Source organism: Phocoena phocoena, chromosome 18 (genome assembly GCF_963924675.1).
Source record: "Phocoena phocoena chromosome 18, mPhoPho1.1, whole genome shotgun sequence".
NCBI classification, from domain to species: Eukaryota; Metazoa; Chordata; class Mammalia; order Artiodactyla; family Phocoenidae; genus Phocoena; species Phocoena phocoena.
This window is the reverse complement of record NC_089236.1, coordinates 46,933,536-46,960,821: the sequence shown is the minus strand read 5'-3', so window position 1 is coordinate 46,960,821 and position 27,286 is coordinate 46,933,536. Positions and strand designations below refer to the sequence as shown.

Sequence of the window (27,286 nt, the reverse complement as noted above, 5' to 3'; positions counted from 1 at the left end):
ATAGTTTAAGGTAGGGGTGAATGTTAAGAAGAAAGATTTATAATCCCAGCTGCTTTTAAATTATAATTAGAAGATAGGAAATAACTTTTGGCATCCAGATGTGGATTCTCCACTCTTTTAAATCGTATATGTGTTTGTTTTTTAGAAATGTAGGTCATTTGTTTGCCATGTGAACTAAAGAACTTATACCATTTAGAAGCATAGCTTGTTTGATTTATTTATTGTGGAAAAAATAACTAATATTGTGTTCATTTTGCATGTTGAGACATAGAGTTTAAAAATACATCTTGCGACTTTTGAGAGTAGAATTTAGTTGACATTTTTCTTTTTTCCTTTTGGTACAATATTGTTTGACCTGGCAAATTATTTGTTGTAAAGTTCCTTTTGGGACTATTTTTTATTTTATGGTATATATATTGAGAAGCAGTTTTATGTATGGATTTTGGAAGAGGGCTTGGCTATCTTAAGGGTTACTTTCATTTTATTTGTCATGATCCTCAAGAATAGAACCTCTGTTGAAGATGTTTATTGACAATGTGTAGGACTGAAAAATTAAAAGGGTATGAAACAAGTGGTGCTCAGTCTTGGATATACATTAAAATCGCCTGGAGAGCATTAAAAAATACTGGCTTCTGGGCCCCCCTTCAGACTCAGTGTATAAGGTCGCTGTGAGAAAGTACAACAAACTGGGTGGCTTAAAACAACAGAAATTTATACCCTCACATTTCTGGAGTCAAAAGCAAGATGTCAGCAGTACCATGCTCCCTCTGAAATTCTAGGTAGCATCCTTCCTTGTGTCTCCATAGTTTCGCATGGTGGCTGGCAACCCTTGGCAATCCTTGGCTTGCAGCTGCAGAGCTCAGATCTCTACCTCATCTTCACATGACATTTTTCCCTCTTCACAATTTTTCCATTTTTCACATTTTTCCCATATCTTCACAATGTCCTCTTGTGAAGACATCTGTCATGTTGGATGAAGAGCCCACCCTACTTTAATATGACCTCATTGTAACTAATTTCATCTGCAAAGACCCTATTTTCAAATGCTCACATTCATAGGTATTGGGGGTCAGGACTTCAATCATTTTGGAGGGACACAATTCAACTCCTGACCTTCAGTAAGCCAGAATCTTGGGGAGTAAAACCCAGGCATAGGTATGTTGAAGAACTTCCCAAGTGATTCTAATTCAAAGTAGAATTGCAACCCATCACAAGGCTTAAAGGAACTTTTGAGTTTGAAGACATACATTACCCTCTTTCTTTGTTAGTACAAAGCCTTGTGTGTCTTCCATATTACATTAGCCTTTGATATTTTGAAAACAGCCTCCTACAGGCCAATTCCATTTTAGAACTTTTTATTTTAAAAAGTCTGCTTTTTTTCATATTTGCATCTTTGCTCTCTAATCAGGAATAATTTACTTATTATTTATTATGTATCATGTATCAGTTTATTTGTACACTTCCAAATATTTATGAATTATTGGAAAGACTGTTCTTCAAGGCCTGTGTGTGTTGATAGCTGAAGGTATAAACATCTTGTTGCTCGAAGAAAATATTAACAAATGAGTATCTTATTTCTTAATCAATAACTCTATTTATAATAGCTCATTGGAGACAGTTATACAATACATTTGCACATTGGTCTCATAGGGAAGGTGCAAGACTTAAAGGGGAAGGTATGGAGTGGGACCTGAGTGTTAACATAGAACAGTATCAGGAAACATGATACCAGGTTTCCCTGGGATAAAACTAATACATATTTCATGAATTTTCCCTAATATATTTGTGTGGTTGCATTGGAGCTAGGAGCCTGAAAATTATTAGAATCAAAGAAAATTGTTCAAATGTTAAATAATAATAGATTTCCATGATGCCTTAAAATGTAACCAAGTATATCCAGAGCAGCCCCATAATGAAATAGGTGTTAACAATGCCTCCGGTATTATTGTTATGATGTCATGGTGATAATCTGTTGTGTTAAATTATCCTAGACACTTGCTGAAGCAATATAATTTATTTAAAGATTTTTTAAATTAATAATTGTCTAGAATTAAAACCTGCTTTGTTCTGTTAATTCTTTGTTGTCTAATGGTTCTAAACTGGATGTCTTTTTTGATCTCTCCTTTTATCCAAAGAAGGCATTGACATTTGCCATTACTACAGCGATGTTCACCTATAGAACCATTTTCCTTTCTATTCTTTCCTTACTTTGACTTTTCTCAAGATAAAAGGTGTCGTTTAATCCAGTTAAATGTTGATGAAAAAATGTGTTTGTCTTCACATATCTATAGAATTAAGAAAAATCAACATTCCTTAAGCAAAGGTCCAATGTATTTATCTCTTTTCTTCCCCCTCCTCACCCCACAACCATGGTGGTGTAGGAGCGTGTTCCCGACAGCCCCTCGCCTGCCCCCTCCCTGGAGGAGGGCCGAAGGCCTGGCAGCCACCCATCATCACACCGCAGCAGCAGCGTGTCCAGCTCCCCAGCGCGGACTGAGAGCTCCTCGGACAGAATCCGTAGGTGTCGTACTTCCACTTGTCACCATTTTAAACTTTATTAGGTGCAGCTGGCTTGTCTAATCAAAATGCCCTCATTCCAAATAGATCTCAGATGTATCATGTTCTGACTCTCTGTAGCAATAGCCATCTCTCAAAATTATATCTCCCAGTTTGCAATATCATGAGGTATGGTACTACATTAACAGGTTCTGATATAAACTCCCTCTCTTTGATGCCACACATAAAGATTTGAGCTATGAAACAGAGAAAGTAAGTAACCTTCTCGATTAGTTTCTGAGGTAAACACCTCCAACTCTCAAATACCTAGCATCCAAGTATACTGTTTATGGTTTATTCCTCTTCGTTCCTTCAATCCCATCCCTGCCATTTTTTAAAATTCATTAATTTTTAAACTTCATCCTTGTATTGACAAAGACATCCACAAAGAGGAATAAAAGAAATAAAATTCAAAATAACTGATTTTTAAAACATTTTGTAGTCATTCAGAAGATCAATAGATTGAAGAGTGTGAAATTGGTTAAATTTTAGGATTTGAATTAGTAACAGTCAATAATGCATATTATCATCACATATTATTATTAAATTCTAAAAAGTAAGGTTATATTTTATTTCATGATCACATTTTCAGATATTTAATGCTGGTCCTCATGGCCAAGAAAATTAAGAGTAAAGTTAATACACCATTCAATTAACTGGTTATTTTGTGTATGTACAAGAATCTAATATTGTTTACCAATAAAATGATCATATTAACAGTGACTACCTTGGTTGCTAAAACCAATACTTACTGCATTGTTTACAGGCTTTAGTTATTATTTTAGGAAATCATGCTTATAGCATGAACTTCATCTAATTACACAAAATTTATTGAAGTTATTTGGTTGTTGAGAATATCTTCATAATAGAAAAAAGCATTTCTTAGAAAGTGTCTTTATAAGCTATAAAGGAAAGTTTGCATATCCTCAATATAGATACTGTGGAGGCGGATAACATAAATATTGGTCAAATTGTATGTAATAAAATTATTTTTAAAATAGTCAATCATTGACAATTACATAGAATTCAATGTAATTCTAAATATGTATACTTTATTTAGCCTGTTTGTATTTCCCTAAGTTTGTAAGAGATGATTATTACTGTTTATTAATAAAAATGGATATAACACTTGATAATCACTGCCAAATCAATTATATTTCTGGGGCTGGTAAACCTCAGTTAACACTACTTCAAAACATTTTTCAAATAAAATATTTTCAATATGCCTTTGTGCCATGCTGTCGCTAGAATCAGAAATTTAATGATGAATATTTGGTTTCATGTCTAATGCTTTTTAAGGTATCATTGGAAAGGAGCTGTCCTAGAAAAGAAAATTATATTTTTTTCATAATACTTAATCAGAAATACAGACAAATAGGGAAAGATTTGAGAGTTTTGATATACAGTCTTTGTTTTACTAATCATATTTTAAAATTCCTGATAGAAACAAAGTAATTACTTTTGCATGCATGGACTACCATAATTGTCCAAATGGAAATATTGACACATGTACACACATGTGTACACATATATGCATATACACACATACATGTGCAAATGTATGCATATTTATTTTTAACTTTAGACTAACATAAAAAATTCAAAAATAATTAAAAATTCTTAAATATTTACCATCCAGTTTCACTCAATCAGTTGATCTTTCTGAAAGATATACCTGATAAAAGCCTAATGCCACCTTATTGTCCTTATCACAGACACTGTGCTTCTTTACCTCTAATACTCCATTGTTTATTTTGTACAAACAAGGAATTTCCCTTATATAACCACAGAATAGTGATTAAAATCAGGAAATTAAGACTATTATCATACTATTCTATAAGCTACACACCTTATTCAAATTTCACCAGCTTTCCCACTATTATTTTTTCCTTTTTTTCCTGACTAATATTTTTAATAATAAGAGATTTTTCTTTCCTGGTCCAAAATCCAATCCTGGATCACATGTTGAAATTACTTGTCATATGCCCTTAATCCTTTTAAATCTGAAACGGTTCCTTAATCTTTTTTATCTTTCAGTACCTTGACATTTTTGTAGAATGCATACCATTTATTTTATAGAATGTCCCTCAGGTTGGAATTTTTTGATGTTTTCTCATAATTTGACTTAAGTTATGTATTTTTGGCAGGAATGACACAGACATGATAGTGTGTCCTTCTCAGTGCATGATTTCAGAAGATATATGATATTTTGCCAATACTTGTGATAACCATCACTTGGCTGAGGTAGTGACTGACTTCTAGATTTCTCTCTTGTAAAGTTCCTTTTTAAGTTGTTTTTAACCTTTGTGGATAATAAGTATCTTGTGAGGAGATATCTTAACATTATGTAAATGTTCTATTCATCAAACTTTCACTTCACTACTTTCACAATTGTTCATTGAAGATTCTTCCCTGAAACAATTATTACTATGGTGATTTCCAAATGGTAAATCCTAACAGTCTTATATATTATTTTATACATATTTTAAAACTATACTTTTTGCAGTGAAAGTAAGGTTTTATGGAATGATCTTTCTTCAAAAATTTTGCACAAAACCAAGATTTTCATGGGCAATTTATTAAGAAATTTATTGACTGGATTGTGATCATAAGGGTATTTGATCATCTGCTTTATCGTTTCAGTAGTGACAGGTTACTCTTAATAGTTCAAGAAAGAAATTATTGTTTTTAATCATTCAACCATTTAATAGGTATTAATTGGGCTCTTTTATTTTTAAATTTGAGTTCAAATCCCAATTTTTAAAGAAGTACTTTGATATCTGTGAAACTTCGTGTTTTATTGACTAGACTAGGACTCTTGAAACAGCTATTTCGGTGCCTTAACTTGTTGAAAACTCTATTTGCCCTCTCATGCCACTAGAATTTTTTTAAATTATGTTTTAACTTTATAGTGTTAAAGAGTGTTCTAACGTTAAGGTTGCAGTTTTTGCAGAGTTAAGGAAGGTTATATGCTAAGGAGAGAATGTGATACACTAGACAAAGCTTGAATATTTCATTTGTAATGGTTATAGGGGTATGGCCATTCAAAAGTATTCCAGACATGAGAAAATATACATATTTTATGTGAAATAAGATAAAACAGTTTCATTTTCAATATATTTCTGCTTGTTCTCAAAAATTATCATAGTTATCAGTTCTCACAGTGTTCAACTTAGAGATAGATTATAATTTTAAAGTTACACCATGGTATTATATTTATTTCTGAGTCCAAAAGAATTTAAATAAGTTATTTGAATATTGTATATTATGGTGTTTTAGTCTTTTTTCTTTTGTTTCTGACTTGACAGCTGTCCATCAGAATGGTTTGTCCATGAACCAGATGCTGATGGGTTTATCACCAAACGTACTCCCTGGGCCCAAAGAGGGAGATTTGGCTGGTCATGACATGGGACATGAGTCGAAAAGGATGCATATTGAAAAAGGTAATATATAATTATAAGGTCTTGTTTTTCCTGCTCAACATATGAACTAGGTTTTAATCATAGAACAAAGTATATTTCTAGATTATATTAGAAGATGGCATATAAACATTTAAAAAAACCTACAATATTAAGTAAAATGCCTATTCAACAAAAAAGAAATATGAATGAAGCATATTTATCTTAAACAACAGGTAAATGTTCATTTATTTTCCAGTACACTTAAAAAAAGAGAATTGTTTGTTTTAATTGTTGTCTCTGAGTTCCTCAAGGACTATAGTTGTTCTTTCTCCATGCTTTTAGGGTCAATTGTCATTTTACTTAGCATAATAGAGCAAGGACAATATACAAAGGATTATTATGATTATTTTTTGGATTCAAAGACACATGGTCATTTGATCAACCAAGAAATATAGTGAATCTTATCAACCAATGTACTAGTATTTATTTCTAAAGTGTATGCAACAAATAACAAAGCCAAGATTGTGCAAAGCTGTGAGAGTTTCCTATTTATATTTTACTTGTACCAGCCTAACTCGTTTTCACAGGGAAAAATTTGTCTTTTCATTCTTTATTTCATGAAATACTTTCATGGAGAATTGAAATATTATTTTACATGCATGTTGGAAATTTATGCTATTGGATGCAAATTAATGTTTTCAAATGGTAAATTTAAATTGGGACCACTGGAGCCCTGCCATATCTTTTTCATCTTAATTTAATATTTCCAAATTTTATTAATAATATAGACTGGATACTTTGACTGTCTTTTTTGACATGAATATCAAGTAATCAACGTTATGAAAAGGATTGTTTCTTTGGAAAACATAATTATACAAAAGGTACAATTCATTGGCTGTCAAAAAGGAAGATAAGTAAAATTGGCTATTTAGATAATCAGAATGACATGATTGGAGAAAGACTGAGTTTAGGTGGACCAACCGTTTTTCCTCAAAAATGACTATTCACAAAAAGTAAAAATGCTTACATAAACATTTTTCTATTCAACATGAAAACAGCTCTGCTGAGTCCTTAGGAAGAAAGAACACTGAATTTCTATAAATTAAATTATCGGCATTATGCAATTAATAAGAAAATGGTAATCTTTTCTAGGTGCTAACATGTCAAAATCTAGGCATATTTGAGAGCAGCATTAAGGCAACTTCCTAATTATTTATTTTAAAATTCGCTATCAAATATTATCACAAAGCTGGGTGGAATATATACAAGTGCATCAGTGAACAAGGTTGCCTCTAAATGTCTAATTCTAATTTTCTGTGAGTTCTTCTTCAAAAATGAAGAAAAATATATAACGTCTATGTATCTTTTGACATATACCTTTTATATATAATCAAAAACATTTGAGGAAATATTATGGAAATTTTTATAGTAATAAAATATAAAACTGCATAGATGATTTAAGTTTTAAGTAAGAATATTGAAATATAAAAATTCATTATTTGGGTTAAGTAGCCATTCTCCACTAGGGTTCTATGAAAGAATGAAGCCTTATAGAAAATGATTTTATGATTCATTTCTCAGTTTTCCCATAGATGCTACATAGCTAGTTTCACTTGAAATGCATAAGAGAGAAGTTTTATGATATACAGTGGTTGTCAGGATATTAGGGTTTAGTTCTCTTGCAGAACCTTGGTGAAAAAAGGTTGGGAGTGAAATATAAAAGCCCGGAGGTGGTAGTGAAGAGACCACCAAAGAAATGACCAATAATATGATTGGAATAATGAATCTCACTGGAATTTTTGGTGGGAGCTTTCTACACTCTCATGTTTCAAGTTCAGTTGACTATAATTTTTGTAACTTCCTTTTTCCGTGAGTCTTCAGTTCTATCTGCCTATCTGCCCATCATCTGTCTATAGACCCATCATCTATTTGTTACTACTATTTTAACTTTGCCATCATAGAGCCTTTCCTGAGATGCCATACTAGGTTGATATAGGGATCCCACTGCTGGTGTTCCTGTGTGCCTGCCCTCCAAATCTTCGTTACAACATTTTCCTTGTTATTTGGAAGTTATTTTTTCATTGGTCTACTTCCAGTACTAGACTGTATACACCTTGGAGTCATGTGTGTATTACATTTGCTTTAAACAGACTAGACAATCTATGAATGCATATTGATCTGTGCTAAATTACTAGAAGATTCTAAGAGATGGTGAAAGTTAAAATAACTGTGATGATGAAAGGCAAAAGGTGGAATTTCATAACCTTTAGAACATACATTTATATGAAATAGTAGAATGTTCTGGCCAGGAATATACACAAAAACTTTCTACATCACTAATGGTACTTCTTATCACATCTTAAGTTTTTTAAATGGTTTTGCTATCAGAATAAAGACCTTCATCATATCCCAACAGTTTTTCAATATTTTAATGTATATTTTATAAAGGAAAGTAAGTTTTTAATATACTCCCTAGAAATGTGAAACTACCTTTAAACTCATAATTTCAAATGTAGTTATGGAATCGTGGACATTGTAATAGATTTTGATACTCTTACAGTAAGAATTTTATTATATGATGCTCATCTCTTTTATGTACTCTCTTTTATCTATTTTTCAGCATACTGAATTAATAGTAAATATTCATAGGCTTTCTAGATTGATAGGGTCTACTAAATTAAAAATTGTTTTCTTTCATGACTACATTTATCATGTGCTGCATACTTGACCTGTAACTTTCTCACTACACATATCTGTATTAAAACAAGTGACTTCATTTAGAGACATTTGTAGAGAAATTAATTACACGTTTGTGTCATTTTAGGCTTGAACTTCTTAAATGTAATTTGCTGCCGACCACTTTAAATCATTCAAAAGATAATAATTCTTAAGAAAATATTGATGGGCTTCCCTGGTGGCGCAGTGGTTGAGAGTCCGCCTGCCGATGCAGGAGATACGGGTTCGTACCCTGGTCCGGGAAGATCCCACATGCCGCGGAGGGGCTGGGCCCGTGAGCCATGGCCGCTGAGCCTGCGCGTCCGGAGCATGTGCTCCGCAACGGGAGAGGCCACAGCAGTGAGAGGCCCGCGTACCGCAAAAAAAAAAAAAAAAAAAAGAGATACCAAAATTAGTTTGTATGCTGAGAATCACTGTGGTCTAAAATCTTAATCACCAGTAACTTTTAAGCATTTTAAAATCTTCTTAATATTAAAAAGCTATTGAATTTATTAGAATATTTACGTCACTATTAGTTGAAGGACCAGTGGCTTTACAGGTGTTAAGAACTCAGAAGTACTAAGCGCTGAGTAAATTTGCTACTTAGTTTTTAAAATAAAAACACTCTAATGGGTTTTTGAACCCAGGAAGAGTTTAATTAAAGTCCATTCAAAATATAAATATGAAAAACAAGTTAGTGTATTAAGAAGTAATAGACATATAATATTGTTTCAAGCATCCCAAGTGTAAGGAGAAATGATTTTAATAGTATGAACTTTGACTAAAATTAGGAGTTTGTCAAGGATATGTGCTGAGGAAATCTATGATACAGCTCATAGCCTCAAAACAAATTTTATGTCTTTTAACTTTTCCAAACATACTGCAAGTTCTCTAGAGCTTTCTGGATTTTAAAAGCATTGCTGATTTTTACCCTCAGTCTAAATTTAGTGGAATAGGCAGTACTAATTGACATTTTCTTTGTTTTTAATTGAAGTATAGTTGATTTACAATGTTGTGTTAGTTTCTGGTGTACAGCAAAATTGTTTCAGCTTTATATATATGAAACAATGAAAGAATTATGTTATGTATATGTATGTATATATATAATATATTATTTCTCAGATTCTTTTCCAATATAGATTATTATACGATATTGAGTATAGTTTCCTGTCCTATACAGTAGGACACTTTTGTTTATCTATTTTATAAAAAGAAGTGTGTAAATGTTAATCCCAAACTCCTAATTTATCCCTCCCCCTACCCTTTCCCCTTTGGTAACCATGAGTTTTTTTCTATGCCTGTGAGTCTGTTTCTGTTTTGTAAATAAGCTCATTTGTATCTTTTTTTTTTTTTTTAGATTCCACATATAAGAGATATCACATGATATTTGTCTTTCTGTCTTACTTCACTTAATATGATAATCTCTAGGTCCATCCATGTTGCTGTAAATGGCATTATTTTATTCTTCTTTATGGCTGAGCTATATTCCATTGTATATATGTACCACATCTTCTTTATCCATTTATCTGTCAATGGACACTTAGGTTGCTTCCATGACTTGGGTATTTTATGAACATTGGGGTGCATGTATATTTTCAAATTAGAGTTTTCTCCGAATATATGCCTGGCATTTAAATTATATAAACAGGCTCCCTGTTTCTTTATGCTGCACTTCTCTCTTTATCCCCACAAAATCTGTCTCTTGGTGTGTTACTTCTCTTATGCATAATTTTTTCCCTGGTTTTTCTAAAATTGCTTGAATTGCTGCTATTTCCAACACATTTTTTGAGCATGTTTTATACCTTGCATGTAGTTTCACGTGCACATTTTTGTTATTATGGAATTTATCTAATTTTTTGCTAACCAAAAATCAAATGTGTGCTACAGATATGATACTGTATGCTATAGTATCAGCTTTTTTCCAATTATAGAAAATGTGAGCATTTATAATTGGAACTAAGTACTGAATACCTAATTTATGTTAGTGTATTTCAGTCTTGGACTAAATAAACCAAAATGATATAATCAAAATTTACTGGATGTCAGATATGTGAAATAAACCATATGAAATACAAAACTTCCCTTCTTCTTTTGCTGCTACAGTTGCACAGAATTTTTCTTCATATATATTCTGATTTTCCCTATGGTTGAGGCTTTTCCCTTTATTTGTTTTCATAAAAAATATGACAACTTTCATTGGTGACTCCTGACATTTTATTTTTTTATTTTTCATTTTTTCTAATTATATATATTTTTATTGAAGTATAGTTGATGTACAATATTATGTTACAGGTGTACAATATAGTGATTCACAATTTTAAGTTATACTCCATTTATAGTTATTATAAAATATTGGCTATATTCCCTGTGTTGTACAATATATCCTTGTAGATTAGTCCATATATAATAGTTTGTATCTCTTGCCATTTTAGAAGCAGCGATAATTTAAGATGAGGCAGGAAATACAGGGGATTTGTTTCAGGCCATGAAACATTTCTTTTGTCACATATTCTTCACGGGCAGTGCCCAATATTTCCAATGGTTAACAGACTTGTATGGAAGGTTCTCATTTTGGCATTCTGAATTTGAGGACAAAGCACTAAAGGCAATAAAGTAGTTAGCAAACTGGCCATATTGGGATACCCTCTTATTAATGCTTTATTCTTAGCATCCAACCTTGTGGACCACTCTCCTACAAAACATCTTTCTTAAATGACTGCCATCACTTTTTTCCTATTTGTGGAAATAATTTTTTTGAAATATATTTCCTTTTGCACATTTCTCATTGTTTAAAAAGACTACTTTTAGGATTGTCTTCAAAAATGACTTTCTTTTTTCAATTCTAGATATACATTACACAAATTAATTTATAGTAAATATCATACACACAAATATCAAAAATCTGAACCTGTTAGTATCTCATGTGACTATATAGATGTACACAGAGTGAAAAACGCTTTTCTTTAGAAATTTCTATATTTTGGTAATGTTAGCTATATGTGAGCCACTTATAAAAATGAACTACCTCAATGTTACCTAAAGTTTACGTTTTCCAGGAATTTATTATTATGTAATTAATATGAACATTACTAAAAGAAATAGGGCCATTTATTGATGCCGAAGATGTCAGTTGCTTCTCCAGGACATCCATAACTTTAGGTTTTAAAAACTTTTTTGGACACTTAGAAAGTTGAATCATGTTACCACTGCTGATAATTTTCATGAACTAGATGCCGAAGCTATTAGCAAGTATTTAGTTTTGGATACATTATAAATAATAATATACATTTATAATAATTTTACTTACTGTAATAGTTTTACTTTTACTTAGATGAAATGTCTTTTCCCCATGGAAAAAACAGAATAGACTATTAGTTATTCCACTTATTCAGCTTTATTTTTTTGAGCTTTTTTGATAGGCACAGAATGACTCACTTCCTCACTGTTTAAGAAATATTTTTATGTAGTCATGCCAATAGCTAATATTTTTATAGCATTAAAAGTGAGGTAGGAGTAAATTACTAGTAGATTAACATATTAACTCCACATACAAATTTGCTTCATGTAATGATTTATTTATGAATTATTATAAATTATTTTATTCCCTTCATTTAAGATGTTTATTGACTTAGTGAATTGATTATCTCTCATTTTTAATTTTGGAATTTATTTGCATATTGCTTAAACCGTGGATTTCTATTTTTTCTAGTTACAAGTTGAAATTTTACATATTCTGGTGTAGAAGTGATCTAAAGAGAATGTATACATTCTTCTGTATGTTTATTTGAGAATTAGCTCAACTTCAAACTTCATTTTGGAAATATTATATCCTATATTTTTTAGTGAAGCTAAAACAATTTTTCTTTTGTATATTTTTATTTCATACATGGGCAAATATGTATGTTTCTAAAAGAACTACAAAACACTGTCCTTTCTTCCCTGATTAGACATATTAAGAAATGTACAAAAAAATAGGCCATTAAAAGTTCAGTGACTCAGAGAGCTTTCTTAATCTTTTTTATCTAAACTGATAGCAAAATATAAATGCCAGTTTCTGCAGATAAGCTTCGTGTGATGTTGTTTTTGTAGAACAAAACAGGAGATATCTACAATCTCATATGTTTCAACCTAATACTTTTGAACATTTTTCTATTCTGAGATGTAAATTAGAATTTCTTCTAAAGAGCTTAATAAAAAAAGAAAAAATATGACATTTAAAAATATATTTCCAATCTTGCCTAATATTCACAGTCTGCTTTTATTGAAACTTTTTAATATTCTTACATGTGCTTATGTGTGTCCCTGCACATGGGCAAACACACAGGGCTTTATCTTCATTTGATAGATGAGGGAGTGATACTACTTTGAATGCTATGTTATGAGTTAAGAAGCAAAGTAATAGCCCCCTTGTCTCTTGTGCTTGAAGCAGTTTGAATTCCTTCATCAACTTGATGGAATGATTTAACACATCATTCAGCCTTGTTTGCAGGACCTGTAAGGTGACAGCAAAGCTCAGGTAAATCTTAAAGATATGGGAACTAATTTGGAGGAGTTTATATAACACATTAGATGAAAGGTCAATATGGAACTCATGGCTATTATGTTTAAATGCATAAAAACCTGATAGTATTTTGAACATATTTTAAAAGAGATATTGCCCACCCATTCTGGAGAACTGGGTATGATGTTTTCCTCTGACTTTTCCTTATCTATTACCACTTATTCTTGTGCCTTTTGGCAAACTATTCTTAGAAATTTGTGTGATAACTTCAGCATATGAAAATCTGTTTTGTTCCAGTAGAAGCTATATTTTAAACTTTCCTTAAATTTTTACATTACCATTGTCGCTAGTATCTTATGCTACAGTTTCAGAATATTAAACAAGTACAATTGTTTTAACTACTGTGAAATTGACAGATGAAGCTGAAAACCAAAAGCACCTTTCATGGGATTTTAAACACTATTTTCCTCCATATGCCATCCCAATTATTATTTAGATATTACATTCCTAATTTACTGTTAAGGTTGATTAGAATTCAAGCCTCTCAAAAGCATGCACCAAAGGTCTTGGGCTGTAGAAAACATTTTTATAAAATAATCCATTAATGCAGAGGAGTGCAACTAAATTAGTTAGCAATTTGCTGAGCATGAATTAATGAATAGAGCTTCTTCCAGCTCCCAGAGTTGTAATTTTCATAATAACCTCAGACCTTTATTTGGCAGGTTGTTTAGTTTTTTCGTTTGAAGGTTTTCATTAGTCTAATGAGGACTGTGCAAGGGCGAGCAGTCAGCACAATTTACATGGGGAAGCTATCATAATAAATGAAGCAATTTGAATAACATGCAAGGGTTTATGCAACAAGATAAGAAGAGATTGTAGAGTGAGATTTAGAGGTAACCAATACATTAGACCAACTAATAACTGAAGTAATCCCAATAAAAGGCTTAAGTGAAAGGAATGAAATTAATGATATATACAAAGTTGTAATGATATGATACATGATTCATTAGATTAATAAAATAAGTATTCAATTGTTTTTAGTGCTTTTCGTCTAAGCTTTGTTTGTATCAGGCATTTTAATTAGGTTTGTTCACTGGATCACTTTGCTTAGTTAACTTTTAGACCATAGCTGAGGTTTTTAATGATATCTTTTCTTTCTTATTTACACTTTATAGTCTTGATAGTTCACTGAATTAATTATATGCAATATATTGTGTATGGAGATGGTTTTTAATAGTAATTGCATATAGCTCCACCTAAGTGGTGATTAAACTTTAAGTATGAATGCCCAGTATGTTTCTCAATTTTTTAAAACAACTGTTTTTTGCTTCCACTCTTGATAAAGTACCTTTATAAGTAGTTGACAAAGGTTGTGATGTCCTATAATTCACACCAAATTATAATAACTAAGATTTTTTAATTGCTAAATTCCCAGATTAAGAAGAGCCACTCATAAAAGACATTATTAGAAATTATTCATTTATAGTCAATGTAATTCTTTAAGATACAATAGAAAATGTGTCTTAAAAATAGCTATAATTTTATTTTCTTCTTTACATGTCTTTCTATTGAAAAATGAATTTTTGTTTGGATTGGTTTGAGAATTAAAACTTTTATGCAAGCAATTCAGTCTGAATGTTCAGCATCCTTTTATAAGAGATGAAGAAAGAGTTGATAGGATTTTTTTTAAATTCTATAGCAAGTGACATAAAACTTTAGAAAGCAGGTTTCATGTTTGATATGTGAAGTCAAATTACTTTAAAACTAAGTAAAATGTAATTTTCAATGTCATTATGTATCAGCCTTTATGAGGTCACACCTTGAGGGAATTCCTCTTCTAGTTAAATATCTGTGATAAGTGGCCCAAATCAGTGGACTTTTATGAAGTGTTTGCCATTCTGTTGTTCCCTTCTTCTGAGTTTGGAAGTCCTGGCCTGTATCTCTACCCCAGTTTCAAATCACAGTCTCTTGCTGTAGATAAATTAATGGATAATTATATTCCTTCTTTGTTTATGAAGGAAACAAGTGGTTTAGCCTTCTTACATTTGTGAATATGTTAAAAGACGGTTAGGATATATTTAAAAAATAATGATGGCTCTATATTTCAAACTTGTAATTATATTTATCTTTAAGGTTTAGCCTTTGAAAAGGGCCAACATTGAATTCTCTCATGGACTATATTTTGTTAATTTCTTTTCAGTAAAAACTACTTCCAGAAAATGAAGTTGTTTTCTTTCTTCCTTTCTCTCTTTCTTTCTTTCTTTTTCTTTCTTTCCTTCCTTCTTTCCTTCTGCATTTGAAGTATATGGATACAGATTTAAATATAATTTTGTATCCTGATATTATCTTTGTATTAATTATAAAATTGGGATAACTATTAAATATTTTGTGGTTACTAGTGGAGCATAAAAATAAATATATAATTCTTTGAGTTATATCTATCAATTTGCTGTATAATTGACTTTATAATTTATTTGTTATTTATGAATATTATTAATTACTATCTATTCTATCATGACAAAAACTAACCTAAGGCTTTTGTGAAAAAAGTTTGAGTTCACAAAGCAATTTCATTATTCATTTAAGAAGCAATTTTCACTGGAAGCACTCTAGCACAGAGGTAAAGAGCATAGTCTGGGAATTAGACCTCTTTGTATTCAAGTCCAGGTTAAAGCTGTAAACCTGGTACATTATATAACATCCTTGGCCTTCAGTTTTTCATCTGTGAAAATAGACAAATAGTACTTGAAATATAATCACAAAGTTTTGTTATGGGAATTAAGCGCTCAGCCTGTATGATATATTGTATACATGGTAGGTCCCTTCAGGAAAGAGACTGTGCATAGGAATAGAATTCAAGGTGTGACTGGAGAGGATAAAGCAGTAATCCAGGGCTTAGTAGAAGCCATGCTGTCACATTTTGGTGCTCCATCTGATCTGCTTGCTGGGGCATTCAGTTGACTGATCCATCCAGAGGACACAGACACATCTTGAAGTGACACAGATCAGAGAGCAAGGTAGAGAGGGTGGACAGTGAATATGGAGCAGAATGACAGGAATCATAAGTCACTGCATTTCAAGCTCGGTGAATGCGAGTTTGGGGTCTGTGTTATTTACAACCAGATCTGCAGTGTCTGTCACTATGGTGCGCTGTAATGCATTACATAAAGGGGTGAATGGTTTATCTGATCAGTGGTCATTTGATGTAAGTAGTAACACCAAAGAGAAGATCACAATTCCAAGAAACATTTGTGGAAGGATATGGAATAGTTTTATAGCTGTAATCTCATACCTTTAAATAAATCATTGTAAATCGTTTCTTAGAAGCATTCTAACAAATTTACCATTTATTAAAAAAAAAGCAAGCAATTTTTCTCTGTATTTCTTCATGTCTTCATTAATTCAGCAAACGATTTGCAATTACCTGCTATATGGCAGGCACAGTGTTTGTTGCTGAGAATTCAGAGGTGAATTTTAAAGGAAGGACATAAGACATTGTTCTTTTCTTTTTTTAAGGCATACTAATGAGAAGCTTTTGAATTAAATTGATGATACCAAGGGACAATCCTAAATATAGGAGTTATTCAAAAATGCCATACTTCTTGCCATACTTTGCCGAAATGTAAACTCTATTAAAAAATGGCTATGTGTCTCATGGCTTTGTTTTTTCCTTCCATTTTATTGGCCATCATGAATACACAGGAAGTTTTCCATTCCACCTCCTCTACAGTCATGCAATAGGTGTAGTTTTACACCTGAAGCTAGATTGAGAATTGTCATAGACAGTGGTGTGCATTGCTTTACAGGTAACAATGAGACAATTTTAGGAAACAGATATGCAGTAAATCATTATTGTGTTAAAGAATGTTATCATGTTATCTCTCATGACAAGGGAGAGGACGTGGCACTTCTTGGGGACCTTTAACAGAAATAGTCCTTTTAAACCTAGATCTAAGGATGGAATGCCTTTCTGAGTTTTGCTATTTACAGATAGGATGGAAGACCAGACATGACCTACGTCCTAAATTGTCTTGCAATTGGGGTGGGGGGTGGATTTTTGAAGACAAATAGTGCCACATTCTCCAAATCAGTGTTCTCTCCACTTATGCTATCTAAAATAAAATCCAAATCTAGGCAGGTGGGCAATTTAAGGGTAGTGTATTTCCTTATCTCACAGGGTTTAAGTTAGATACTCTATGCATCACTTAGAAAAGTATTTGGAACAGTTATCTGCTCAAGAATGTTGGTTCCCTTTGTCTACAGAGAAAGAAATCAAGAATTTAATTATGTCTCCATACATGGAAATAAAAGCATTATGCAAATCAAGTTTTTTTTCTGTAGTTTTCCTCTGAACTGCAATTTACATATTTGTTCTTGAGGTTTTTTTAGTTAGTTTTGTTTTAATCTAAGTATTTTGAGTTTTCAGTTTATATCATCTTTACTAGGATTCAGCTTAAAGAAAAAACAACATTGGATTATAAATCTATAAAAGACTCCAGTAAAGGATGCATGCTAATGCCAGTTTCTCCTCCAAACATTACTCAGAGGCCAAAGTCAATAGGATTAAATTTTTCTTCTGTTGCTTTTGAGTTTCTAATGATGAACCTAAATCCTTTCAATCCCAACATAATCATAGCTCATGCTGCATCCTAACTTAAATGCAATATTCAAGTTTAGGCAGCAGGTGGAAGGAGAGAGAAGTCTATTCCAGTAATATTGGAGACAGCCTCCTTTTTTTTTGTTTATTATTAATTCATATTCCTCAAGGGTCTCCAATCTTTTATTTCATATATATATATTTGATTCCACTATAATTCTTTTTATTCTAAGAGCCTTCATAGGCTTGGAATAATTGCTAATGATGCAAATAGCTGAGATTATAGTCCTCTCAAAATGTCCATTTATTGTCCAAATTGAATCCTACTTTTGGCTTCAAATAGCCAAAGCTCTAGGTTTTCTTTTTAAAGGTAGACTAGCCTTAGGATTATTTTTTTCCATAGTACATGGAAGGTACAATGAGAAACTCTAAAGTTAGAATTCAAATTAGAGTTTATATTTTCTCTTTGAAGAAAAATTTGTCTTCTTACAGCATTCATGTATGAAACACTGATGGACTGAATACTGTCAATGTTTCAGGAAACATGGCAGTGGATGGAGAAGAACTAGTCCCATTCTCATTGGTTTAGACCAGCCCCAAAAGAGAAATATTTATTTATCAGGAGAGAATTTTAAGAGGGAAGTTCAGAATCATGAAAGTGACATGATCAATAGTCAATAGGACACTATCAACACATGTATTTCTTTCTTTCTACCAATTATTTATGACTAATAATTTAAATCTCCACCACCAAATGAGAAAAACTACAGTTATGTATGAAATTAATTCAGATGATTAAAGATGGTTATTTTTACTTTTTTCACATAATAGATTTCTCTCTGTACAATGGTACATTTTTTATATACTTAGTTTACAATCTTGCAATTTGTAATGTTGAAGAAAAGAACTGGGCAAAGATCAGTGATTTTGCCATAAATGTCAATAAGTTTTTTAAAGGATGTTAAGCTAAAGGATATTAGAGTGGAATACTGCAGTAACTCATTTTTAGAACCCCATAGAATCAACATAATTAAAATCAATTGCAAAGCAAATTTCACAGGTATATTATTTTTAGATAACAAAAATTTAACTCTTACAAGTAAAACTGTCACTGATATTCCAAGTAAAAATGTTACGCTTTTACCTTGTTTTCATTTAATTATGGCAGAAGACCTCTGTCTAATGACAGTAAATAATTCATATGATATTATCAATAATAATGTAATGTAATTAAACTAGTATATATAAAACTGTAATATGTAGAGTAAGTTTATGTATACAAATTGCAAATCCAATATGCATCTTGCAAAGAAAAAAATTAATCCAGATCTTAAATAGTCAAGTAATGAATGTTTTCTTTGATATTTTCCATAATTTACCTTTTTATTGAAGGTATTGTATAGTCTATTTGTATAATGAAATATTAAGGTAAGCCATGACAGTTTTTTAAAAATCATAATCATTAAGAGAAATTAAGTCAAACATAAAAGAAAGTTTAAGAGCCGATAGAAAATCATTCCAGAAAACCACAAAAATACTTCCTTGAGTAACTGATACTCAGTATCATCCAAGGAAGCAATCTTTCTTTGCTTAGTGTTGGCTAGTTAATACCATACACCTGATTGCAAAGCATTCTAAAGTGAAATTTCTATGGAACCTTATATACTAGGACTTTATAAAGAACAAAATAATCAATGAACTTCATTTTCCACAAATACTAGCATCATAGTTTGCACCTATTACTTACAAAAATATTTCTAGGGAAATAAAGTTCAGAATATTGTTTCTTTCCTACTTCATGAAAAATGCTATGAAATATAATAATTTGTATTTAACAAAACTTAAAATAAAGAACATGTATTAATAGGACATGTATGTGTAAAGAAAGGGCTTATGGGATTAATAGATAACCACCATATAGATTTTTATTTATGTTGGTGATCAATCAATTACTTGAAAAATGCCTCCAATTTTAGCTTAGGAAATATTGTAGAACTTGATTAGTAAGTTTGCTACCTATGATATTTTTATGGTAGACCAAACATCCTAATTTGTGTGAGTAACATAAATTTAAATAAAATGAAAACCTACAAGTCACCATAATGTTCACAGAGCTATAAGATTTCAAAAAGATTTTTATTGTATCATAAGAATTATGATGTTATATAAAATGAAAGCACCATAAAAAATCTGGATTTTTTTATATGTAGTATCAGTTCCATTTATTAATGATAGTTATGGTGATATTTGTTTTTGTGATAACCCACATATAATATCTGTCCTCAGAATGACATGACCAAAGGCATTTGTAATTATATTTACTTCTGAAAGATTATGGTTTATAGTTAAAACAAAAGAGGCATCCTGTCATTTTCTAAACCCGTTAAATGTGACAGAATCTATTTTTCTGCCAACTTGTGAGGACCAGGCAGTGAGCAAATTTGCTGTGGTCAGCTAAGTGTAACCACTGAGCAGGAAAGTGAATTTAATAATGCATTATTGTTCTTCAGTGAAGGTGAACTGTTACAGTGCCTTTGTTATAGCCGACTTTGCCTCTGCTTAGGTTTCCAGATGCTGTGTAGATTACCTGCTTAAAATCTCTAATGCATGATAAAATGTAGCAGGTATACTTTTATATTAACATAAATGCATCCTTTTTAGGGCCATAATACTGAATCTAATTGGAAATATTTTCTAATTATATTGCCTTGTGAATTCATATTATAAATAAGCATTTGCTATACAATATAGAATAAGTGACATGGAAGTAGAAATTCATAAAGCTTATCTTATACTATTGGTGATTTATTTTGTTGATACTGAAGAGAACTTTCTAATATTTTATGATATGATAAAGAATATCATCTTTTAAATCAAGTTTATTTTATTTTCCATATTTTAAAACAAACTAAAAAATAGAAGAGACTCTTGAAAATAGATTCAGTTCTCCCATAACTACAGTTTTTTAATGCTCTTTCTTTTCCAGTTCTAACTTATTTTGATGCTTTCTTTTTAAATGCATTGATTAACTGTAGAATTTTCATAACATTTTTAGCTCTCATTGAGTTGAAAAATGCATGGTAAAGAATTCAAGTTTGCTATGATTTTTCTTTTTCTATTTTGTCCAAGTTCAATTCATTAAAAAATAAAATAGAATACGTAGAAGATAATGTCTTGAAAGAATTAGAAAGAAATGTAAGCTTTATTTAGGAAATCAAAACATGAGGAATGTATGCATGTAGATTACTTATATCATTGTAAATTCTCATATTGATAGAGGTTCCTGTCATTAAGATTTTCAAAGAGCTCATGAAAATATTACAAGTTGTAGGCTCCTGTTAGCTTAACATGATATAGATTCATAGTTGGGAATCGAACAGTTAATTTGGAAGTTATCTCTCAGAGATTTTTTTTTTTCTAGTGAGTCTTTTGAAGGAGATGTTTCTTATAATCCATAACTGAAAAGCAAACAAAACCTAATCTCTGGTGTCACTGCTGAACTTTATGGGAAAGAGGCTAAGAAGAGCATTTTTCTGAATATCAGGAGCACCCATCAATGAATATCACTACAGACCATAGAACACGTAAGTTCCAGAGGCAGGAGGAAACCAGGAGTTGACTAAAAAAAAATAAATAATAGCAGCTAGACCCAGTGTGAGAATGCTTTTATAGAACAGTAAATAAGAAAGCAATTTCCACCATTGTTTTTCTCTTAGCAAATAGAGCTCTGTGAATATAGTAGAACCAAAACAGTTTTAGCTACATTTGCACTCTAACATATAGATATTAAATATTTTGATTCTATTCAGTAATTACAAAATAAAATATAATCAACTGTGCAGTCTTGAAGAAAGAGAAATGAATTAAAGTGTGATGGTAAATATAAATATCTACTTACTTTCTAAAATGATTTAAACTCTTTAATTACACTGTTAACAATGTTAGTCCTTCCTTTTATTTTATTAATTTTTTTAATCATATACATTTCAGATGTACAGCATTATAATTCAACATCTGTTTATACTACAAAGCGATCACCAGAAGTCTAGCTCTTATCCATCACCATACAGTTGACTCCTTCAACCATTTTGCCCACACCCAACCCCCTTCCCCTCTGATCTGTTTTCTGCATCTATGAGTTCACTTTTGTTTCATTTTGTTTGTTGGTTGGTTTTGTTTTAGTTACAAAATTTTTTTTTAGATTCTCCTTATGAGAGAGATCATAAGACATTTGTCTTTCTTTGTCTGATTTACTTTGTTTAGTGTAATAACCTCTAGGTCCATCTGTGTTATTGCAAATGGCTGAGCAGTATTTCAGTTTATGGCTGAGTAGTATTCCATTGTATTACATATATACCACTCCTTCTTTATCCATTCACCTATTGACAGACACCTAGATTGTTTCCATATATATCTTGCCTGTTGTACATAATGCTTCAGTAAACATAGGGGTGTATATATCTTTTCAAATTAGTGTTTTCATGTTCTTTGGATAAATATCCAGAAGTGGAAGAGCTGCATTATATGGTAGTTTTATTCTTAATTTTTTGAGGAAACTCCATACTGTTTTCCACAGTGGCTGCACCAATTTACAGTCCCCCCAGCAGTGTACGAGAGTCCCTTTTTCTCCACATCTTCCCCAACACGTGTTATTCCTTGTCTTTTTGACAATAGCCATTCTAACAGGTGTGAGATATCTGTTTCTGTGTCAGTATCATACTGTTTTGATGAGGTTAGTTTTGTAGTAGTTTGACATCAGGGACCATGATACCTCCAACTTTGTTCTTCTTTCTCAGTATTGTTTTGGCTATTGAAGGTCTCTGTTGGTTCCATACAAATTTTAGAATTACTTATTCTAGTTCTGTGAAATATGCCATTGCCATATTGATAGGGATTACATTGAATCTATAGATTGTTTTGGGTAGTATTGACATTTTAACAATATTCATTTTTCTAATCCATGAGCATGAAATGTCTTTCCATTTTTTTGTATCTTCTTAAATTTCTTTCATCCATGCCTTATAGTTTTCAGTGTACAAGTCTTTCACCTCCTAGTTGGTCTTCCTTTAAAAAGGACAGGAAAGATTAAACAAAATTGAAATGCAACAAATACATGTTTAACTTGATGCTGAAATCTTGATTTAAAACAAAATAAAAGTAGACTTCCTTAGGCAAGAAAGGTGCCTAACACTTGAAACTTCAGTCAATCTTAAAGATTTTTCTTTTTAAACTAAATTTGTGATATAGCTTGCAGTTTCTAAAAATCTTCAGAAACTTCTGCAGGTTGATTTTCAGCTGTAGGTTGATTTTTCCCCAGTAACTTTCTCTGGGGAAATTCATGTGAAAGTTTGTTTATTTCAGACTGCTGATTTTCTTAGCACTTGAGATTCCTTTTCTTTTCCCCACAGATCTAGTGTTAAAGAAAGCCAGCACATTATCCCAGTTCTTCAGGACCTATTTTCATGGGTCCTGCCTCTCTTTTTAGATCTTCAGGAGCCTCATTCCCTCGTTTTTGGATATTAGAGTCTTCTTTAGCCACTGTAGAGTTTATGGCTGCATCTTATGGTCTCATGGAATTAATTACATGGTTCTTATTTAATATCTTCAGAGGAGTAAAATGCACTAGTGAGAAATACATTCACTCTATACCATTCAAACTAAATCCCAACGTTCGTTAGTCACTTCAAATGTAGTATTGAAATATCTAACTTACTACAGGAATTACATGATTCTGTGCAAGTGAAGTGTCAGCGTTTCCTTCCAAGTTCACAATCTCTTATCTGTGTTCTCTCTAATCCCTTTCCTTGCTCAGAATTCTTATATAGGTAGGGAAGACCTTCCAAAGTTTCTTTTGTCACTCCTGCTTCTTCAAACACTGCAGACAAAATCAATTTTGCATAAAGTAATTCTCCTTGGAGGAAAACAAACAGAACAACAACACAAACAAACAAAAACTCATAGAACTACACTTACCTCCTTCCTAATAAAATGATGAAATTGATGATACCTTCAGGTATTTTATCTTAAAAGTTCAAATAATTAGATTTTTAACCTTAGTATTATTTTAATTCCTTCTATACTCTAGCCTTGAGAAACAATCAATGTGAAGTATCTAAAAGCAGTGGCCTTGGATAGGGCATCTAGCTTTAAAGGTCAAACAATAGTGTACCCTGACATCCAGTTGATGGGTGGTTATGTTTGCAGGTCTAGAGAAGTAGGAAAGGGTTCAATGAAAATTCAGAAGCTGGCATATCCGATGCATAAAATGATTTGGATTCTTGTGGGGTATATTTAGGGAAAACGCTAGTATCACTCATGTATTTATGATTTCAGTAGGAAGAGCTTTTTGGAAATATATAAATATACATATATATACTCAAATATATGCATTTTCTGTACATTTCTAGAAAACGGAAAATATGTATTGAGCAGCTACTCTGCATCAGGCATCATACCAGATACTGGAGGTACAAAGAGGAACAGGGCATCACAAGGGACACAATTTCTAATAAGGAAAACAAACATGAGACAAAATTATAGTGTGATAAATCTAACAACTACAGTATATCCAAGGTGGCATCAAAGAAGGAATGATTAAGTATGAAGGAGCCATTGAAGGCTTTGTTGTATCTCTCCTTAGAAGTAGACATTGTGACAACATAGACATTCCTGAAATTTCTTTCCTTCTCCCTCCTCTCCTTTTTCCCCTTTATTTTTACCAACAACTATTCATTTTTTGTTTTTTAACATCTTTATTGGAGTATAATTGCTGACAATGGTGTGTTAGTTTCTGCTGTATAACAAAGTGAATCAGCTATGCATATACATATATTCCCATATCTCCTCCCTCTTGCATCTCCCTCCCACCCTCCCTATCCCACTCCTCTAGGTGGTCACAAAGCACCGAGCTGATCTCTCTGTGCCATGTGGCTGCTTCCCACTAGCTATCTATTTTACGTTTGGTAGTGTATATATGTCAATGCTACTCTCTCACTCGGTCCCAGCTTACCCTTCCCCCTCCCTGTGACCTCAAGTCCATTCTCTACATCTGCGTCTTTATTCCTGCCCTGCTCCTAGGTTCTTCAGAACCATTTGCAAATATTTTTTTAAAGTATACTTAGGAAAAAATTAGGGAAAGGGAACTTTTTTTTTCTTTCTTATCTCTAAAATCAGGGGAGTTGAAATGGTCTTATTTCTTTGTGTTTTTTTATTTTTAAATTGGAACATAGTTGGTTTACAATGTTGTGCTAGTTTCAGATGTACAGAAAAGTGAATCAGTTATACATATACATATATCCACTTTTTTTTTTTAGAGTCTTTCCCCCTATAGGTCATTACAGAGTATTGAGTAGAGTTCCCTGTGCTATACAGTATCCTTATTAGTTGTCTATGTTATATATAGTATAGTAGTTTGTATATAAGGATTTCCTGATTATGGAGGGGAGGCAGGTTGGGGAGGGCACACTGAGTTAGAGTACCCTTAAGCACAGTGAAAGAAATTTAGTGCATATGAAGAAGGTTTTTCATCTAAGAAATAGTTGACATGGGTCTCATTGAAGCCTGAGGACCAAGCACTGGGATAGCTCCTGGGGGCACAGTGCTGAATAAGATTTAAAAAAAAAAAAGCCTCTGTAAATGTGGAGTTTATCTTCTCATCAGAGATCAACTATAAGCAAGCGAACAACTACTAGGGAAGCGAACATATGAAGGAATATCAAATGGTATTTTGTGCTATGAGCAATACAAAATGGGGTCATGTGATAAGAACAGGGCGGGGCATTATGAGTAAAGATGACCCCAAGAGGCCTCTCTGGGGTACTATTTGAACTGATGTCTGAATGACAAGACAATACTTGGCAGCCAGGGAAAGTCCAGAGATGTGAGGGGAGTTATTTTAGGCAAAGGGACAAGCAGATCCATGGCCCTGAGCAGAAAGAGCCTTCATGAAACCTGGTGGCTGGCACATAAAGATTAAGGTGGAAAACATGGTAAGGAGTCCGGAAGGTAGGGAGGTACCAGATCAATTGTACTCTGTGATAAGAAGTTTGTATTTCATAAGCACCCATTGAGGATTTTAAGCAGGGGAATGACATAATTTTAAGTGGCTTTTGTGCTGCAAATATATAATGGGGTGGGAGGACTAAAATTGAAGAAGAAACTAGTTAAGTGGCTGTTAAAGAGTGTAGGTGAGAAATGCTGGTGACTTTGACTAAGGTGTTGGCAATTAAAATGGAGAGAAATGGATTGCTTGGAGTGGTGCTGAATGGGTTTGCTTGGAGATTTAATAATGGAGAGCATGATAGCAAAAGAGAAATCAGAGTCTCTTACATTGAGGTGTGAGCCTTTTGTGAAGTCCATGAGGGTTACCACTTTCAACCCATCATGCAGTTGAGTGCCCATACAGACAAAACACTCAAAGTATTTGTTAAGTGAATGCATTCCATATCATGCTTAAGCTTGGATTTGAGGAATGACATTTGTCATACAATTAAAACAAAGTTAAAATACTTATATTCATAGCCACTTGGTAGAAAATGCAGTCAAGAAATTGATTGATAAATGTCTTTCTTCTCCCATATGCTCTGTTTCCCACAGCACACTGCCTGTCAGTAGTTTTCTAAGTATTTTACATTAAGCCCTAAGGTTTAGAGAGGAGAGGATGTCTCAAGAATGAGGTGAGATGAGATCACAGCATTCCATGGACTAATCCTTGAACCAAAGTAGCTCTGCCTAGAACTTTAGGGATAAAATTTCACTTGAAAAAGGATTCGCCTGCTAAAAATATTTAAAATGTTTTAAATCAACTTTTTTAGTAAATTTTAAAAAGCATTTAACTTAGACTATCACTTACACTGTTTTCTTTTCTTTTTTTTTTTTTTTTACGGAATGTTAACTTTAGTTACATCTGTATTTGTTAAATTTTCACTAGAATATAGTTTAGGAGGATCAAATCAATACATTCCCCTTAATCATTTACCCTTAAAATGAGAGTAAATAAAATTCTTTATCAAATAAAACAAATATGGGCATTAGTCACTCAAGGAAAAATACTTTAACGACCATGTTTAACCATTTTCAACTCTAATTTTGGTGCAGAATTTTCACTCATTATTTTATAAAGAAACTCTCCAAGAAACTAAAATGTGTACATTTAAATGCATCTTTTTCCTCTAGCCAACTTGGGAGAAAATGTTAAACCATTGTTTGACACTTAAAGACTTCTTTAGATTATCATTGAATCTTCAAAATATTTATACAAATATTTTCAGTTGTCATAAGATTTTATTAAGGTTTAATGTATTTTGGGAAGTTATCAAAAGTGAAGATTGGCAATCTTGACTTTAATAAAGTGCAAACCAAGCTATTTAAGTGTTCATAGCAAATATTTTAAAGCAAAATATACTCAGCATCAAAGCGCTGACTTGGGAAAAATTCATCTGAATTAATTTTAGCCTTTTGTAATCCACAGAACCTGTTAAGGAACTTACCATGTCTATAAAATAAAGCAAATGTATT

The 27,286-nt window shown here is 32.1% G+C and overlaps 1 protein-coding gene across 1 annotated transcript in view; it reads left to right on the top strand.

Annotated features, from left to right (window-relative positions):
- DACH1 (dachshund family transcription factor 1) overlaps positions 1-27,286 on the top strand; it is a 374,169-nt gene that overhangs the window by 291,435 nt on the left and 55,448 nt on the right. Inside the window, 2 exon segments of the mRNA XM_065895933.1 lie at positions 2,382-2,517; positions 5,865-5,999. Coding sequence (XP_065752005.1) covers positions 2,382-2,517; positions 5,865-5,999 — 271 coding nt within the window.